General features: G+C 34.9%; 1 protein-coding gene across 6 annotated transcripts in view; it reads left to right on the top strand.

The window, feature by feature from the left end:
- Positions 1-19189, top strand: part of REPS1 (RALBP1 associated Eps domain containing 1) — an 86589-nt gene that overhangs the window by 53378 nt on the left and 14022 nt on the right. For 4 of the 6 annotated variants that reach the window (XM_034990780.1, XM_034990781.1, XM_034990779.1 and 1 more), the window contains exons 9-10: positions 10237-10358; positions 13744-13824. In XM_034990780.1, the coding sequence (XP_034846671.1) occupies positions 10237-10358; positions 13744-13824 (203 nt within the window). The remainder of the gene's footprint in view (positions 1-10236; positions 10359-13743; positions 13825-19189) is intronic. The other 2 variants (XM_034990783.1, XM_034990782.1) reach the window with 1 other exon arrangement.

The following is a 19189-nucleotide window of genomic DNA, read 5'->3' as shown; positions in this document are numbered from 1 at the left end:
CAGTATCTGGTTATTTGCCACCCCTTAAGTTGCATTATATATTGTCTGGGGCAGGCAAGGTAGCCTGTCTGCATTATCAACATTTTTCCATTGAATACATCTTAATTCGTTGAAGGACGATGCCCGGTTTATCGTAAGACCAATGCAATCTGCAGGCATTTTCCTTTCAAAAGCCCAACTCTTTTCTTCTGACTGTAAAGAAATCTGGAAATTTTATGTTTGATTATAGGTAGTGCTATTTTTGTTACCATGTTTACAAGAATGCTTTTGTAATGCCCATATTTCTGGTAGCTTTCTTTAAAAGGAAATAAGAATATAAGAGGTAAAGAAATGAGTAAAATTCAGAATGAATAAAAGGAAATCTTAACATTAAATTCTTAATGAGCATAATTAAAAATTATTGTTTTCAGTTTGCTTATCTCAGTTTTCTTTTGGATGTTATGATGGAAGGAATTTTATACTTTTAAAGGAAAAGTTAAAACAGAATTTGGTTCTCAAAAGGGCATTTATCTATTAGGCAGTGTCTCTTTAACCCAGAAAGGCACATGATCTGACCTTATTGCCTAAATTATACAGAAGGAATCACATGCATGTTATTAATGTCATGAAAAGAACAGTATCCTTGGTGTTAGGAATCTGAGTCGGCTTCTAGTTTTGCTAATTATTCCTGTGACCTTGGGCAAGTTCTGACCATTTATTCTATTTTTTTCCTTCTGTTTCTCCACCTGAAATGTGGATTTGATGCCATTCAGGACCTGAATTGTACACTGACTTTTTATCAATGAATAAGTTCATTAAAAACTTTAGCATTGATTTAATGTTTTTTAGAACATTATCCTATGAGAATCCTAGGTTTTTTCTGATCATTTCAGGTAGTTATTAGGTAACCTCTAACTTGAGCTGAAAGCTAAGTATTTTTGTTGGTAATTTTGCTTCACAGTAATTTAATTTACCTAATTAAGAAATAAATGAAAAGAATTTTGTCTAGCTTATTTGGTAGTAGCCAAAGCAGAAGAAATTTAGTAGCTACATATTTGGTATTTCGTTTTAAAAATTGGGCCTTGTATCTGGAATTTTTGTGTGACTTTAATACTTTGAAAACTGATAGCATACTAATACAAGAAAATAAGTCAAGTTTCTGTTATGTTATTCTCTAGAGACTTGTCTGAACCTGTTATCTGTTGCATTCAGATTGGTAAATCTGGCTATTGCATGTAGTCAGTGGAATTTCTTTTTTGCTTTTTTGTTTTGTTTTGTTTTTAAAGATTTTATTTATTTGAGAGAGAGAGCTCATGAGTGGGGGGAGAGGGGAAAAGGGAGAGGGAGAAGCAGACTTCCGGATGAACAGGGAGCCAGCTGCCTGGGCTCCTGGTTTCTATCCCAGGACCCTAAGATCATGACCTGAGCCAAAGGCAGACACTTTAACTGGCTAGGCCACCTAGGCACCCCATTGTTTTTTTTTTAAACTGGATCTTTTTTTTTTTTTTTTAAGATTTTATTTATTTATTCATGAGAGACAGAGAGAGAGAGGCAGAAGGAGAAGCAGGCTCCCAAGGAGCAGGGAGCCCGATGTGGGACTCGATCCCAGGATCCTGGGATCATGACCTGAGCCAAAGGCAGACGCTTAACCATCTGAGCCACCCAGGTGCCCTGTTTTTTGTTTTTAATTTAAATAAATTCTGGTTCTTCCTAAACTTGATCTACTGCCTGAATTTTAAGGCTCATGACTGAGGAATTTCTTTTTTGGGCATTTGTTTTTTTATACCTGTTAAATCTGTTTAGCAAAGAGACACTGGTTTTTTGCCTGCATTTATCTGTACACTATTGCTCTAATTATAGGTTTCAAAGAATCAAATAGTTTTTTCCCATTCCAACATAATATTATATGGTTTTCTGATCAAATTTATTATAAACGTTTGGCTACACAATATTAAATTCAGATCTGCTTTGCCTACTTATAAATGATAAATTTGGAATTCTGTTAATTTTGGGGTGGGAAAAACTGATTAATCTTTTTTCACCTACATCTAATAAGCCTGAGATTCATAGTACACAATGTCCTTTGAATATAGAAATTGTTGTGTGACACTGTGGATCCATCAGTATCCACAAAAATAATTTAAAATAGGTATGTTTTTAGAAGTTCACTTTAGAAGTTTTAGACATTAAAAGGGAAATACCCAAACAGTTTCTTTTGGCTGATCTGAGAATATATCATATTCTCAAAGCCTCTCTTTGGAGGCTTTCGGACTGACAGGCAAAGGTTAGTTTCTGTTTTCTCTGATCTCTTGTAACATTTCCTACATGCTGCTTATTATGGCACACACATCATACCGAATCCTGTTCTTCTTTTTCCTCATTCTACTGCCTCACTGAGCTCTTTAAAAAAAAAAAAAGGAAATGCATCATACTCATGGTAGTATCCTAAGGACATAGCACTTTGCCAGGCATGTACTAAGTTGGTCAGGAAATAAATACTGAGTGAATTAATGCTAAGTGTGTGCCACTTTTAAAGTACAATATTTTTTAACACATTTCTGTCTTTGAAATATAGCTGTTACTCTAAGTTTGTGATGTTGGGACATACTAAAATATTAGCTCTACAGGTATTCTGTATTTGCAATTTAAATAACTTATCAAAAAATAAATAATGAACAGTGGTGACTTGAGTTCCAGCCACTTGGAGCAACCAAGCTAAGCTTTCTGTAGGCATGCAAACATGGCTTTGGGGACATATGGTAATTTTTCCAAAATCATTTGACCAGGTTTACGGGATTAAATAGCAGATAAAACAGAATAACTAGTGATCATAGGTAGAGTGCTTATTTGGGCCTGAATTAAAATACTTATTATTTAACATCAGCACTGAATTTGGCCGCTAGAGTAAATACAGAGGGAAACTTTTGTTTTTATTGTCTTACCAAAAAAGCATCCAAAAATTCATCTATGGAAACACCTTTCTGAAGCTGTTACTCAGGGAAGAATGTTCATCTTCTAAGAATGGTTATCTACTTAAAAAAAAAAAGATTAAAGTGACCTGCTAACCTTCCACAACACTGTATCTTAAAAGGACAAAACCAAACACACTGCAATGCTGTATACCTTCAACTCAATCCCCAGAGATTCTTCTTGGGAGCACAGTTGCTATTTGACATACAGCTTTTGTGATTATTTGGTAAGTCTCTCTTTAAACTAGCCTGGAGGATCCAAGGCGAGTAGTAACCAAATCAGTCTTGTTTATTATATCTCAGCACCTAGCAGGGTGCAAGCTGAGTATATAAGTAGGCGTTCGCATTTTTGAAATGACTAAATGGCTGAGCCACTTGTTTTTAAAACTGTTTCCTGTCTTCATAACACACTACCCATGAGCAGTTCAGTAATATCTGCTTGAGATGCTCAGAGCCAGAGAGGAATTGTTCCCTAGTCCTCCGTCATCAGTTCTTCACATAGTAAATTTGAGCATGTGTCATTGTTGCTGATATGGTACATGGCATGGATCCCCAAACTCCTAGCAGTACTTCTAATAGAACTATTTTTAAAAGCCATAGACTTTTTATGAGTAGTTTACAAAAAATCCATATTTGAGACTAGCTTGATGCTAAATCACTGTTGAGTTTTCTGTTCATCCAGAAACTTTTAACATAAAAAAGCCAACACAAATAATACATGCAGATAACTGTTTTCACGAAGTACAATCACACTATATAGCCTTAATTTTTTTATAGTGTTGAACATCTTTATACTTTGTCACATATAGGACTGTCACGTTCTTTATCATACAGTGTATCCCATAATATAGATGCGCCTTAATTTAAGCAGTGTCTTGATGGATTTTTGGGTAGTTTCTTAACTTTAACTTTAAAACAGCACTGTAAGAAAAAAAATACATATATCTTTATTTTATATAAAGAATTCTAAGTCTTTATTTTTGAAAATTCACTCTTCCAAGTGCCTTTAGTTGAGAGGAAAAATAATGAAAATATGCACTACTAATATTCATCATCAACTTTACACTTAAGGAACCACACACACACACACAAACATTCTTAACACTGGTTTCATTTCTTTCCAGATAGTTGGGTGTTGTAGCTGAAAAATCAGGACAATTATAAATATTGGCAAAAATGCACCATTTAATGAATTGGTCAAAATAATTAGAACTCCTCAAATTCCTGGCAAAGATATTAACAAGACTAGGTAGTATTTGAAGGAGAAAATTTCTACAAGGATGACCCAATAGGGGCTTTAAAAGACTATGGTTTACATATCAGGGGATTCATAATAGTCCTTGGGAATAACTACTGATGCTTTTAATTATTTTTTGTAAAAAGGACAAATTTTGTATTTTTTCTTTACAATGTGCTGCAAAACTCAAAAGTGAAGTGAAGGACATCTGTCTTCCTCTGTTAGAAAGAGAACTCCATGGAAATAAATGGGAGCTTTGTCATCTTTCTCAATATTGTATCTTTATTTACTGTGTTTAGGTACAGGCCCTCTGTTAAATGCTCACTGATTGAATTCTTATTTTTATTAATTTTGCCACTAAATTATACCCCAAAATTGTAACGTCTTTTATTCTTTGGTCTTTATACTCAGTTTTACAATTTTCTGTGTAAAGTTTTAAAAACAAAGCCTTAATTAAGTTATTTTTCATTATGAAATTCTAATTATCTTAAGTGGATTAACGTTAAGTGGGCTTTTTCCATTTTAAGCTGTACTTGGGTAATGAGACTCTATCTGTAGATAATAATCTTTAGTATAGTAGCTGAGTCAAATAATAGTTCCCATAAAATGCTGACCAATACTGCAAAAAAAAAAAAGTTAACAGGCTACAATTTAATTAGGATCTTGGGTGAATGTTTTCTTTCAAACCTTGTTACATATATTTACCTTCACTTTTTTAAAAAAAATCCTTGAAATAAAATTGAGAAACTTCTGCGTAGACTGTATAAAGTTCTGCTTACTCAATAAGTTTCCGTTTTGTGGAGTGTTGAAAATTAAAATTAATTTTGCATATAGAATGTAGTTTTTGATGGATGTGATACCATTCAAAACAAAGCATATCTTAAATTCTTTAATTTCTTTTTGGATTTTCATTGCTTATCCCAATCTTTTTTTTTTTTTTTAAGATTTATTTATTTGAGAGAGAGAGACAGAATGAGTGCGTGAGAGAGAGAGAGCAAGCATGAGGGTGGGGAAAGGGAGAGGGAGAGGTAGTGCTTGACTCCCCACTGAGCAGGGAGCCTGACCCAAGGGCTCGATCTCAGGACCCCGAGATCATGACCTGAGCCCCTGAAATGAAGGCAGATGCTTAACTGACTGAGTCACCCAGGCACCCCTGCTTATCCCTATCTTTTAAGTATAAATGAAAAAGGTACCGTTAGTAGTTTTCCTTGAAGACTTAAAATTTATCCACATCTGTTTATTTTTTATTTTAAGAACTTTTTGGGTAAGCATAGTATTCACATTTCAAATAAAACACGTAGTTGCTTTTGCTTTTTATAAAGCTATTAAATGAGTTAGCAACTTTGGTTGAGGCTTCATGATTGAAGAATTCTTCCTAGATGTATTTTGCTACTTGAAAGCAAAATAAGTTTTAAACTGTAAGACTTTAGGGAGTGTATATATTTCTATAAGATTAGTAATAGCTGGCAGTCATTTTTGAAACAATGCTAGCATGTTGAGTATAATACTGAAAAAATAAACCTAGAATAAAACTGATGCTCTTTAAGAAAAAGGTTGTTCAGCAGGTACACTATACTAAACTGAATCTGGCAACTTTTCAGAATCTTTGGAGGCTAGAAGGATGAAAACTACTGACAGTGTTTTTATTTTATAGTGTGATCCTGAAAATGCATTGTGCACTCCTTTAATATTACCATTTCTAACTTTAAATGTAGATTGATAGTATGTCATTGTGATCACACTGGGTTGTGTCTTCCAGACACACTTTTATTCATGGAGATACTTTTTGCATAAAAGCCCTTTCAGGGTTTACATTAACAAATAATTTAGGCTCATGCTCTTCTTTTTCAGCCCTGATGCTCTGATGATGTCAGGGGCAGAGCAGAACCGTCAGGAGGGAGGCAGGGTTGACACAGTGTTCCAGCAGGAGGCTAGGTTGGAACACTGAATAAGGTAAGAGTAAAACTACACCCCTGCCTCCATAAGGATACAGTTTCAAAGACTAACTGCTGTGGGTGGGCATGAAGCTCTTTGTTGGAGTTTATAGGGAGCCAGGTTGAAGGAGGTGCAGTTTATTTACACACCTGATTCTTCTCCTCGGACTCATGACTATTAGGACATTACCTTTCTAGAACATAGGCTCTTTTTCTACTACCATTTGTTGTTCTATATGTGAAGCAGGAAAGAAGCAATGTGTAATTTTGTGAATTTATTCCAGAAATAATTTTTGGATCTCCTAGGACAGTTATTTTTCAAACTTTTAGTCTTAGGACCCCTTTACATTCTTAAAAATTATTGTGGACCACAAAGAGCCTCTGTTTATGTGGATTAGATCTGTCAATAGTTACCCTATTTAAAAAAATAGTTACCCTATTAGAAATTAAAACTGATAAATTTTATGCTTTATTTTAAAATAATAATAGTAAACTTTTTACATATTAACAGATAATTTTAAGAAAATAACTATTCTCCAAAATTAAAAAATAATCATTATAAAAAGGGTGACATTGTTTTACATGTTTGCAAATCTTTTAGTATCTCGGTTAATAGAAGACAGCTAGATTCTCATGTTTAGTCCTGCATTCAGTCTGTTAGATGGGTTATTTTGTTTGAAGTGTATCAGGATTTGGCAAACTAAGTGCTGAGGACCAAATCCAGTCCCCTTAGTACGGCCCACAGATGGAGTGGTGGTAGTTGTGTTGTTTTTAATCAATGGGGGGAAAAAACAGTATTTCATGACACATGAGAATTCTATGAAATGCAAATTTAATTTCCATAAATGAAATTGTGTTCCCTAAATGGAACACAAACCAAGCTCATTCCTTCCCGAATTATTGATGGCTGCTTTTGCACTGCGACAGTTGAATAGTCGCAGCAGAGACCATATAGGCAGCCTGCAAAGCCTCAAACATGTACTATCTGGCCCTTTGTAGAAAAAGGTTGCCAGTCTCTAGTACATGAAGGAAATGTGGCCTCAATGGTAAAAGGGAGGACTCTTTTCAGATAATTACAGATATTCTTTGGTATTACCCCCAAACTCAACAGATGGTAATTTCTTAAACGTTGATTGCGTTGTGAAAGCTGAAAGCATATTAATGAATTGTTTGTACTGTTACATTAAAATCCATAGGTCTGTCTTGCACTTTGAATATACTTTGAATGAATCTTTTACCCCATGCATGATTTTGTAACATAGTGCATTGATTGCTTGTAAAATATCAGTTCATTGAATTATATAAATCTTTGAAACATTGGGACATTTTATTATAAAATATCAAAAACATTTTTGTTAATATAACCTATCTTCTCAAAGAAGTATTGGGAAGTTCTTGAGAGTATGGACATGCCTACACATTTTCCAAAATTCCTATTTTCGCTGAAAGCTCAAACTTTGTCATTTATAACAAGTACTGAAGACATTTGGTTTCCTTGAAATAACAGGCTCACTAAATTCATTTTTGAGAAAATGCCTGCCTAATACCCAAGTCTGAATAATTATAGTTTATCAGCTGTTCTTTCAAGAAAAATGGGTGTTCCATGAAAAAAGTGGCCTGTTCAGCTGACAGTTGAATCACACAAGTATCTTTCCTTGAGACAACCATGATCCTTGCTGTGAAGCAGTGCTTTATATATATTTCCCCTTTTTGCCATACAGAGTATTAAGAGGATGTGTTTTCAGAGTTGAGGTTTAATAAAAATAATTTTTACTGTGATAATTGTGAGCATTCTTCAGTGAAGTTGCCATGCATGTTTTTTATTTTAACTGGAATGTGTGGGGGTGAAGAACATAGCAACTAATATATTTTGGCGCCACTGCCTTGATTCTTGCTGATAAGCCAGAAGTTTTACCCACCACTGCTTTTGCATCCTTGTAGGTGCCAACACAGAAAAAAAGCATTATTATCATTACAGAAGCCACTTTGACTTTTCAGACCCCCCTAAAAGAGTCTTGGGGCCCCAGGAATCCATGGACCACAGTTTGAGAACTGCTACTCTAGGAAAATAACTCTTAGCTAATGATGAAGTGTAATTATTTGGGTGAATCGTGGTTTACTTCTCAGCTTCAAGAAGCTGGACCCACTGCAACTTTGTACCAGTGAATTAGAGGTTCCCACAATCTACCCCAAATTGTAACTACCCTGAGGTGGGTGGGGTACTTTCTGATCCTAGATTTAAAAGTGGAAGACTGACAGGAGAAAGGTCTGGAAAGCCAAACCAGGGCCCCAGTTTGCCCTAAGGTGACATTTGAATCTTAATCAATAGTCTGACTTTAATTAGGTTCTTTTGAAAATTAGTTTTTTTATGTAGTTAATACTATTTTAATTCTATTTTTCTTCATATGAATACCTGATTTGGGTAATCTCTTACAGACATTTCTTCATTCACCACCTTCAGTTCACTTTCAGTAAACATCGTCAAATTTATAGCCATTATCTTCCTTTTCTTAACTTCCTTTCTCTTGGTTATCATAGAAAAAAAATCCATAATTTTCATTCACAGTGAAAACCACAAGCTACCCCCATGAGGGATTTACTGCTGCTATTTATTGTAAATAATTTTTTCATTAGTCTTTCTCTAAGAGTCTTAATTGACTATTATCGGAAGCATCGGTTCTATACCACTCTGACGCATTTATTGAGAAAGGGGTTGGATTAAGGAAAAAAGAGCAACTGTTCTTGATCTTAGAAAACAAAAATTTATCAAGATACGGTGCTGGACTGTAAATTAGAACTCACAGTGTGATAGGACTATGAAGAAGTTATGTCAGGATAAGTAGATGGGGGAAATATTTTGAGATAGACATGTTAACACAAATAGGGCAAAGAGAAATTTTGAGAACTTTTTCAAAATACCAATAAGTAATTTTTGTTTTAGGAAAGTAGCAGTAAAGGAGAATGAATTTAAAATGAAGGAGAACCTGGAAGGAACTCAGATAAATACTTGAGTGCACAGTATGTATTAGGTCCTAGTATGTGTTAAGCACTGACATGTAAAGAATTTACTTATGAATGGCTTGAAATGTAAAAACCTTTACAGTGCTAAATTATTATATGGCTATCTATTTAGGAATTTTAAGTACAGTGCTAACATTTAATGGCAAATGTCTTTCTTTCTGATGGAGAAACTTAGGTGCTATTTTATTCAACTTGCCCATGGTCAAACAGTGGGATAGTAACAGATTTTAGAATCATATTTTTGACACAGGTTTTCAATAGATTAGGTATTCCCCATTAGTTTGGCAGTTTATGTGATTTCCAGACTGGGGTTGTATTCCAGGCCATGTAAAATTTGGGAAGAGTGGATTGAGAATTTACTTACCATTAAAATTCCTTCTGTTTTTACATTGTAATGATAAAAGTTGGCTCATTCACTTTGCTCTTTGTCCATGCCTGGGACTCTTCCTTTCCTTTTGCTGTCTGCCTTGCCAATAGTCTGCTGCTTTTTGGTAACGGGAGATTTGTAGAGAAAATGTGAGTGAATTAGTTATAAATCAGCTGTTCCCAAATTATATTCCAAGGGAATATGGAGGGATTTTGATTGATAAAAAAGGTTTGTGTTTGGGGAAAAACTGATTTAAGTAAAGTTTATTTGCTCTAGGACATCACAAGTCTTCGATATACAGATATGCATGAGGATCCAAAAGGGAATTGGAGTATCCCCACATTTATTTGAACAGAAAGCCTAATTTTTTAAAGCACCTAATGATTAATTCCATGAAATACACTTTGGGAACTGGTATAAGATTATTAGAAAATGATTCAAAGCATGTGCTGTATTGCATTATTGTTACGTGTAACACTCTTTTTCTATTTATGCCTAATTGGATTTTATTTTCATGGAAAGCTGTGGTTTCAAGTAGACAATAAGTAACAGGAATAAGTATTGCGTGATTGTTTGATTGTTAAAATGTTTATTTGGGGAACAGAAGAAAAGGAAAGTCAGACTATAAATTACTACTTGTGAAAATGTTCTGTTAGCTTTTTTTTATAAGTAAATATTTTAAATTAAAATATATTGTTTATAGAGAATTTCTCTATTTTTAAATTGCAGACGTTGGGGATCAGCCAGGTGAGGTAGGTTATTCAGGCTCTCCTGCAGAAGCACCTCCAAGCAAGTCTCCATCAATGCCGTCACTAAACCAGACTTGGCCTGAGTTGAATCAGAGCAGTGAGGTTAGCAGAGCTTCCCTTTTCTTTACTAACTTAAATTGTTTTAAGGTAAGAAGTTCTAGACAGAGTAATTTCAGCATATAACTTTTGGTATGCATGCATAATTGAGAGAACATACCCAATATGACTGTGATAAATGTTTATAATTATGTGACTGAGGTTTTCAAAGTACTTTTTCATAATAAATACTGTCGTTTGGTTTCCAGCACTCATTGCTGCTAAAATCTTGTGAGTTAGATGGGGCAGACACACGAAGTCAATAAAAAGGGGTGGATATCTTGGCCAAAATATCTCATAGCCAATGAGGGACTAGAGCTAAGCTTTAAACACAGATCCTTTGACATTCAGTCAACTACGGTGCCCACCATATCACTGCCTTCTCATTCCTGTAAGCAAGGTATGTGATAATACATTTGGAATCTTAGCATTGGAAGTGGTGTGTGAGAAGTCACTAATCCAGCTTTCCACGTGAAAAATGCATTTTATACAACCCAGGCTATTTATAATAATTTAGTTCTTTTTTTTTTTTTTTTTTTGGCAATACAAAATGGAATGATTTCACTGTTAAATGAGTGGTTAAAGAAAAGTTGTGTAAGACCAAGCACAGCATGCAAAATGAAATTTGAGATGAATACACTGCTCCCCTATCACTTTGGAACTCCATTATAGAAATCAGTAGAAGTAGGGCCGCTCTGATTAGAAAGAGATTGCCTGAGGCCCCCAGGCTGTTAAACCTTAGTGCTCTGTAGAACTCCTATGAAAACCCCTGTTCAGGCCGTTAGAGCAGTTTTGTGAACAAGTTACTTCTTTCCTTATAGTTTTTAATATCACCTTTATAGTGCTACAAATCTAAAAGTTTGTTGACTTCTAGGAAAAAATTCTAAGCTTGCTATACTTTCCATGTATTTTAAAGGCTGAAAAGCACTGGAGTAAGGCAACACTAGTTAATTTTGGACAGTTGAAAAGCAGAGAAGTAACTGGCCAGTTTAAAGTACTTGCTGTTGCTTTAGGACATGATCACAGATACTGGTGTCTGAGACATTATGACATACTTACAAAACAACCATTTAAGTGTTTTCTTAGAGGGAAGAGTTAAGCTTTAAAAGAATTTACTAGTAGAGAGGCTTTATAGAGAGTAGGATCAGTTTTCTTAAAATCACTAATTTTTGCTGCATTTTTTCATTTGTCATTTTTTAAAAGCACTATCAGATTAAGAATATTTATATTCCCTTGATATCAGTTCATAAATAAAAGCAACTCTAAGAAGCAGCTCAATTCCAAAGCCCATCTTCATTCTAAGTAAAATTGCGATGTGATCATTCAAGCCTAGGAATGGCTTCCCTTCCAAATTCTGATTCCAGTAGTTGCATTTTCCCTTGAAATATTCCTAGCAAGTTTCATTTTGTAGTACTTGCTAAAAAAGTCATGAATGTCATAATATTTTTTTACTATATGTGGAAAACCAGAATGTTAATAAAACTAACATTGATTTTGAGACCTTTCAACAATATTTATAAAAAAAATACCTACTTAGGTTATGGCATTTACATTATATTTTAACTTTCTACCACAAAGCACTAACACTCTTTCAGCAAATACTTATTCAGCGCCTGTGAATATGGAGCCGGCACTGGATAACACTAATAATAATGCCTAACATCTATCGAGCACCTTTGATGTGCCAGCGCTGCTCAGAAAGCTCCTTACACATATTAACTCCTTACATCTTTGCCACAATCCCATGATCTCAGCATTATTAGTCTCGTGTTACAGATGGTGAAACTGACAGACAGGTCAGATGACTTGCCTAAGGTTGTCCAGCATAACTAGGGTTCCAGCAGTCTGGTTGCAGAGCGTGTGCTCTTAGCCATTATACTGAAGTTACAAAGATCAGGGTGTCTCTGCTCTCCAGGTAACTTACGTATAGTCTTAGAAAACCGGGTAGAGCTTCATGCCACCAAATAGGATAGGTAATACCTTCTTTTTGGCAAAAATCTTCTACATCTATCTAAGCTTTTCTCCACAATTAAATAATTAGGATTTTAAAAATTCCTTCTGTGCCCCTGCAACAATAATTACTGAGGAAACTAATTGTACTAACATCACGATGAAAGTGAATTATTGTGGGTTTTCTTTAAGAATCACTTTGAATGCATCAGTGTTAGGTTGTTGAAAGATTGTATTATCTATTTTTGTAAATAATTTTCATCACGTTTGCTAATACTTAATTTCTACATGTCTTCTCAAATTGAATATCACTATTTTAAATAGTAAGTCGAACTTTGAAGCATAAAAATGTATATTTTTCCACACTGAATTATAGAAAGGATTTTGGTTAATGGAGTAGGTGTGTCTGTGTGTAAACATTTGTATGTATATATTGTATATGTGTAGATGTTTTTCCTTCTTCAGAGGATAACTGATAATTCTTAAGCAAATTTTAATGATAATTTTAATGCAATTTTAACATAAAATCTTACGCTGTTTTATTACTAAGATTTTCAAAACAAATGGAATTTACTAAAATTCATATTGACTTATCACTCCACCTGTTTTAAGAGGTGTGCTATTTGTGTACCTCTTGTAGAGGAGTAGTATTTCATATCAAAATCAGTCTTCTCTATGTAACACATACTCAGATGCTTGATTTGCTCTCATTGTGGCCGCATTCTGATTTTTCTGGCATGGGGTGTGGGGATGGTGCCTGACGGGCAGCTCTGTCTTGTGGTCCGGCATGGCCCTGTGCGCAGTGCTCATGGCAGGGGCTGACTTGCTACAGATTGACATAAGCGCAAACATATATTAATTCCAAAAACCTTTTCATTTTATCTAAATTATGTTTTATTAAGTATCTAGACACATGTATGAAATATGTGCACGTCCATAATAGAATCATCTTTCAGGGGTCGCACTGGCAAGTCGCACTGACTTGCTTTGTTTTGACCAAAACTTTGGTATGCAGGATTCATTAGCATCGCCAAATCAGTACATTAACATTAGAATTTTGAAAGAAGGACTTGAAGTAATTCTTTCTCTAGTCAAGACAAACCCCTTTACATTTTTACTTTGTTACCATTTATACCACTTAGGCTCTGTTCCTATATTATGTTTTAAGTTTTAATTCTTTGAGACTTGGAATCTCTTCCATTGAGATTGTGGTAAATTGTTATTATACGTTTGAATGTGAAGCTGCTCACCTTACATTATAAGATGACCCAGCTTAGATAAGTATAACATGTTTATGGAAAAATAGAAATTATGGAATTTTGTCAGGCCTTTGAAACACAACTTGCAGTGCAACCTCTGAATTACTTTGCTAAATCTTCTCCAATGATCTTTTACTCCATCTTTCTCATCATGCTGACTTGTCTCTCCTCTGTCTGTTCAGCAGTGGGAGACATTTAGTGAACGCTCTTCAAGCTCACAAACTCTGACCCAATTTGATTCTAACATTGCACCAGCTGATCCTGTAAGTCAATCACTTAGCTTGCTTGTTTGAAATTAATTTTATTAACCCAAATTTCCATTCATTATGGTTTTTAGCTGATATGCATGATTGAGTGGAGTGCTTAGAGGGAAATGGTGGCAGGCTTTTCAATTTTTGTGTGCTTAATGGTGGAAAGAACATTTTTTTTTTAATCATTTTTTGTATTTTCTAGTTATTTTGATGAGAGAAAACTGTATGTTTTTAAAATCTAGTATATGTGTCTAAGGAAGCATTTTGTGAAAAGTGATTAAGCTGACCTTGTTTTCATTTGCTAATTAAGTGTATGTTCTGGTAAACATATACTGTGTATCTCAGTGCGGTGACACTTAGTAAATACTATTTTATTTGTATGCTTACACATCATGTAATATGTACTTTGTATGTAAATATGCAATGTCATCTTTCATTTTAACAGTCCAGATGGAATGGCTTTGACTTAATTAGTATGTTGAGTTCTGTTAGAGAATCAAGTTCCTCAAAAAAATAGTTGTTGGTCACAGATTCCCATTGTGCAAGAGAGCCTCTGTCTTGTCTTCCTGTGGCTCACTGTGTTGCTTTGAAAATGCTACAAAGTTCACATCTTGATTTAAAAAATAAATTCTGTCCCCACAGAATTAATTTCACATAGGCCCTACCCATCCCTCAAATTATTTGAAAACTTTAAAACCTTGGCTATTAATCATCCTTCTCACTCTTCACTCCTGCTCTTCCTTTTATTTTTTTTTTCTCTTAAAGAGGAGGACATGCTGATAGGCACCTTTCAAAAGAAAAGAAGAAGTAAGTAGGAAGGGAAGAAGAGAGTAAGGGTAGGATTTTTTAAAAAAATGAGTGAAAAGATACGGAGAAAGTGACACAAGGCATTCTTTTTAGATGTTTCTGATCAAAGAGCCATTAATTTTGAATCAGATAAGGTAATGGCCTTATTTGATTGTGGATTTGGGAGAAATGGCATGTAAAGATAGTAGTTCATCTTCAGTAGTTTAAATTAATGGATCTTATCTGTGCTTTATAATTTTAAAGAGTTATCTGTGAAATAGGATGCCCTTACGTTGAATTCAACCAGATAAAGTATGGAACTGTTTTAAGTGTCTATTTCATACTTTGTTAATTATTTATGGGCCAATTAATATGTAGATTATCTGTGCCCTTTGCTTTTCTTATTGCTACTTTGAGGGCAATCTTAATTGCTTTAATCTTTGGTTTCAACCTGAAAATTAAGGAATAAAAAAGCAAAACGTGATTTCTGCTTCTTATTAGTAGTTTCAGTTAAGGTCTCTTGGGAAGTGACAGGTGCTATAAGCTAAAAGAAAGTTTACCTTTGCTCTAAGGTTTATTTCTCCATATTATTATTATCTCCTACTTACATAGTCACGTTAATTTTATTTAAAATACTTAATAAAAGTGCTTTATTGGAAAGGCAAGTTTGATGTAGGAATACAGAATTGCTCTGTTTTATTCTCCAACCCTTAAGAGAGGGTGAAAATAATCATTCATAGTATTATGATTTTTTTGTCAGGCCAGGAAAGAATATTATATATAAAAATATAAAACTCAGAGGCAAAATAAATTGACTTGTGACTGGCAGGAAATGCCAGGAAATATTTGACTTCATCATAGTGATGTTCTTCCAACGTCTTAGAAAAAATATCCAAATTTGTGAATTCTGACTCTAGTGTTTAAAATGATATGGCTCAGTACTTTCTTTTGTTATCTCTAGTGTGGCAGGAGGCTATAGGAAATTAAAAATGGTTAATTGCTGTTTTAAACCTAAATTTAGATCTCTAAACTTGATAAAGTTGGCAGTCTTAAATATTTGTAATCTGGTGCTTAGAAATATCTTTTTTCTTTTATAGTGATAAACTTAAATCTTAACTTTGTTCCCCAACTAGTGATGTCACTTTAAACTTGCCATTAGGAGAATGCCTGCTACCACTGAGGATCTAAGTTCTTATCCTTCACTTAATACTTACCTGGCAAACTACCTTCTACAGAACACAGCCTATACCCATAATCCCAAATGATCCTTTGCAAGTCTTCTATAAATAATTATAAGTGTGTAAATAAGGTCCATACAGATTAGAAGGGAACCACCTAAAGAAAAATGCCACTGCAGTTCTGATACGAATTTACATACCTTACAGTGTTGAAAATATTTAATGGAATATTTTTAAAAAGCTAAAATTTGATAATTAGGCATTTGCTCAGTAAAGTGAAAGTCTAGGAAAAGCCCCATACTTTTCTGTAGCACTTAAGAGACATCTGTATCACACAGTAAAGTGACCTCACATACAAACTGAGATGGGTAGTAACTAGGCTCCCAGAATTGTAATGAAATTGAGTTTCTGATATCTCATTTCTAGAAACTTGATTGCTTTTGTCTGCTTATCGTTAATAGCCTCTGGTAGAATCTGCTTCTACTACTAAATTCTAGACTGATGAGAAGTGTAATGCACTAGTCTTTGCCATGATTTATGCCTGGTCTTGAGTGCTATAGAACTTCTGAGTAATTCAGGGTATAAGAAGGAAGTTAGTTTGATTACTGATTATAGCCAGCCAACTCATCTGGTTTGGTGGAGCCCCCTTTCTAGGTGCCTGCGATACTCTCTAGGAGTATAAAAATGTCAAAAAAATTCTACTCTTAAGTAGACCACAGCTTAATCATGATAAGTTGATGGTTGTAATATAGCTGATTGTGATAATTGTATATAGCTGTGAACAAAATTGTGGGCAGAGAACTGTGGGCTAGCTCAGCCCAGTGTATTTGGGAAAGTTCTCACAAAAGAGGTTATGTTTGTATGCTGAGTTTTGAAAGAAACTGTGAATTGGCAGAAATGTACAAGGGCATTCCAAGCAGAGAGAATATCACAGGCAGGATCTTTTAATGTGCTGGGAGTATAGAGTAAACATGTGGATGGGGGGATGATGGGGCTAGGGAGTGTGGTTGAAACCAGACTGGGAAGATCTTTGTGTGCTAAACCAAGGATCTGAACTTTATCTCATAGCCAGCCAGGAGTGCCATGACAAGATGGGGGTGAGAAAGAGGCACTTGGGAAAGATCACTCAGGCAACAGACAATGTGAAGGATCGATGGGATCAAGAGAGAGCAAGATGATGAGTGACACAGAAATGAGAAGTAGAGAGGCTGGACTCAGGCAGGATAATGGGATTTAAGGCAAGAAAATACAATAGATGAGCATAATACAGTCAATAAAGTATACATAAATCAGATGCCCAAATATATGACCTAAATGTGCCATGAGTGATTAGGAATGGGTTTCCTAAAGGTGATGAGGTGATTTGAATAGGTAGAAGACACTGGGCAGAGCCTGCTCGCCAGTCTTTATACTTTTTTCTCTATTTTTAAATTAGAGGATGCTAGTTTGGAGCATCTGATGGCTCAGGACTCAGAAGCATGTTGGCATTCATGGTTCTTCATTTGGATGTCAAAATGTTTAGAGTCAAAGCTCTCTATCCTACTGCAGTTCACAATCACAAATGGAGCTTCGTAAATATATACTAGTTGGAGGGTAGGCCTGTCATCTGTGTAATGCTCTGCAAGGAATTGCCTTGTCCTGCTAGCAGCTGGATCTGCTGGACTAAAACTGTTGCAGGCTCACAGCAACCAGTGGTTGTATGTCTGAAGTATGTGATACAAAATTGATTTGCTGGCACAGAAACTTAGGCAAATTATTTGGAGAATGAATAGAAGAACATTCATGATTTTCTTTTCTTGGAGTCATTATCATGCGTCCCATGTATTGTACTGGAAATATATGAAAAGGTTACTTCATAGTTCCAACTGTTAAAAGTTTTATATACCTGATCTTATATACACAGAAAATATATATTAGATGAATATTATGAGTTAAAACATCTACTAAATTTTTTTTGCATGTATTTTCCTAGCTTGTTTTGGGTTTGGAATAAGAGTTTGTTGTCTCATGAATTATTTTTTCTCCTTTGATCTTGCCTTATAAGGTTAAATTTTGATTCTTATGGCATTTATTTCTGCCACTAAAATTGTGAGTTAAGAAAGTAGTAGTTATTCCTAAAGCCGTGGTTTTTATAACCATAAATACAACAAAGAACCTCTTAAGTATATTGTTAAAAATATTTTCCTGAGAGTAACTCATTATTTTGTGAGAAATCTCAACTTTTATCCAGTTATAATATTCATCTTTATAACTAATTTTAGAGTTATAGGGGAAATGTTAGAGCTCTTTCCACAATCTCGCTGGTGTGGGGCAGAAAATTACTGTGAATGGATCTATCAGTATAATTGCAACAAAGAATTCATTTGTTATAAATTGGTTGAATGTAGAGATGATGAGAGTAAGCCAGGGAGACCTGTCAAACAAGAGACAGTATGCTGGAACGGAACTTCCTCGAGCAGAGGCTTGGGTGTTACCTGCTACTCTCAACCAAAAATGGTGTCTGACTTAAACTGAAAAGTCACTATCCTTCACTCTGAATTATAAGCATAACTCGTAACTAGATATTTGAAATTGAAGGATCTCAAGTTCAGTGTTACAAAACGTGAACTGACACCTCGTAGAAGGAGCGGAGCCCCCTTGGCAGTACTGGTCTGTTGCTGCTAAGCCAAATGCCGGATCCTATTCTGGTTCCTCCCCTGTGGGTCTCAGCTCCCAGGGCCAGGCCTGCCCGTGGCCCCAGGGGCACCTTTCTCATTTTGTTCTCTTTCGGAGAGGCTTGTGTTTGTCCTCTCTTCTTACTTTGCTGTTTGCATTCTTTTCAAAAAGTCTGTACTACCAATTTCCTTACTCCTCTTACTAGACTTGCCACTCATGAAGTTTAGGAACATCAGATGTATTCCAGTCATGACAAGGTTTAAGAAAAACACTAAGAGTAGGAGTCTTAACTTATGCCTCTTTAAAAATGCATGCCTTTGTGGAAGTTTTCAACAGCTCTGTAAAACTAATCTGTAGACACTATGTATCATGCCGGCTGTTACAATATAGCAAGCACTGTTACCTTTGTTTTATATAGGAAAAAGTAAATGTCAGATTTTTTTCAGCAGTTTAGGGAAGAAGAGTTCATTCAGTCTGTTAGTCTTTGGGTTCTCATGAAATAGTTCGCTTTAACCTCAAAGGTTCAGATTTGTATAATTTGATGAGATCATCTCACACTTGGCCTTTGAATATTGTCTTCACCTGTAGGTAGTTTTATAGATCTTTTTTCACTCAAAGCTTTAACCACTCAGAAGTTAAAATGTACTTTTTATAAAAGAAATCAGATTATTAGGCACACATGGTGAACTTGATTTTTTACATGTGATTCTAAAACTTGTAATTAAGAAACTTATTTTCATGCTTGCCTTAGCATAAAT

Source organism: Mirounga leonina, unplaced genomic scaffold (genome assembly GCF_011800145.1).
Source record: "Mirounga leonina isolate KUSES-001 unplaced genomic scaffold, KU_Mleo_1.0 Mir_53, whole genome shotgun sequence".
Classification (NCBI taxonomy): Eukaryota; Metazoa; Chordata; class Mammalia; order Carnivora; family Phocidae; genus Mirounga; species Mirounga leonina.
The sequence above is the reverse complement of the archived record's forward strand: the minus strand, read 5'-3'. Positions and strand labels throughout refer to the sequence as shown.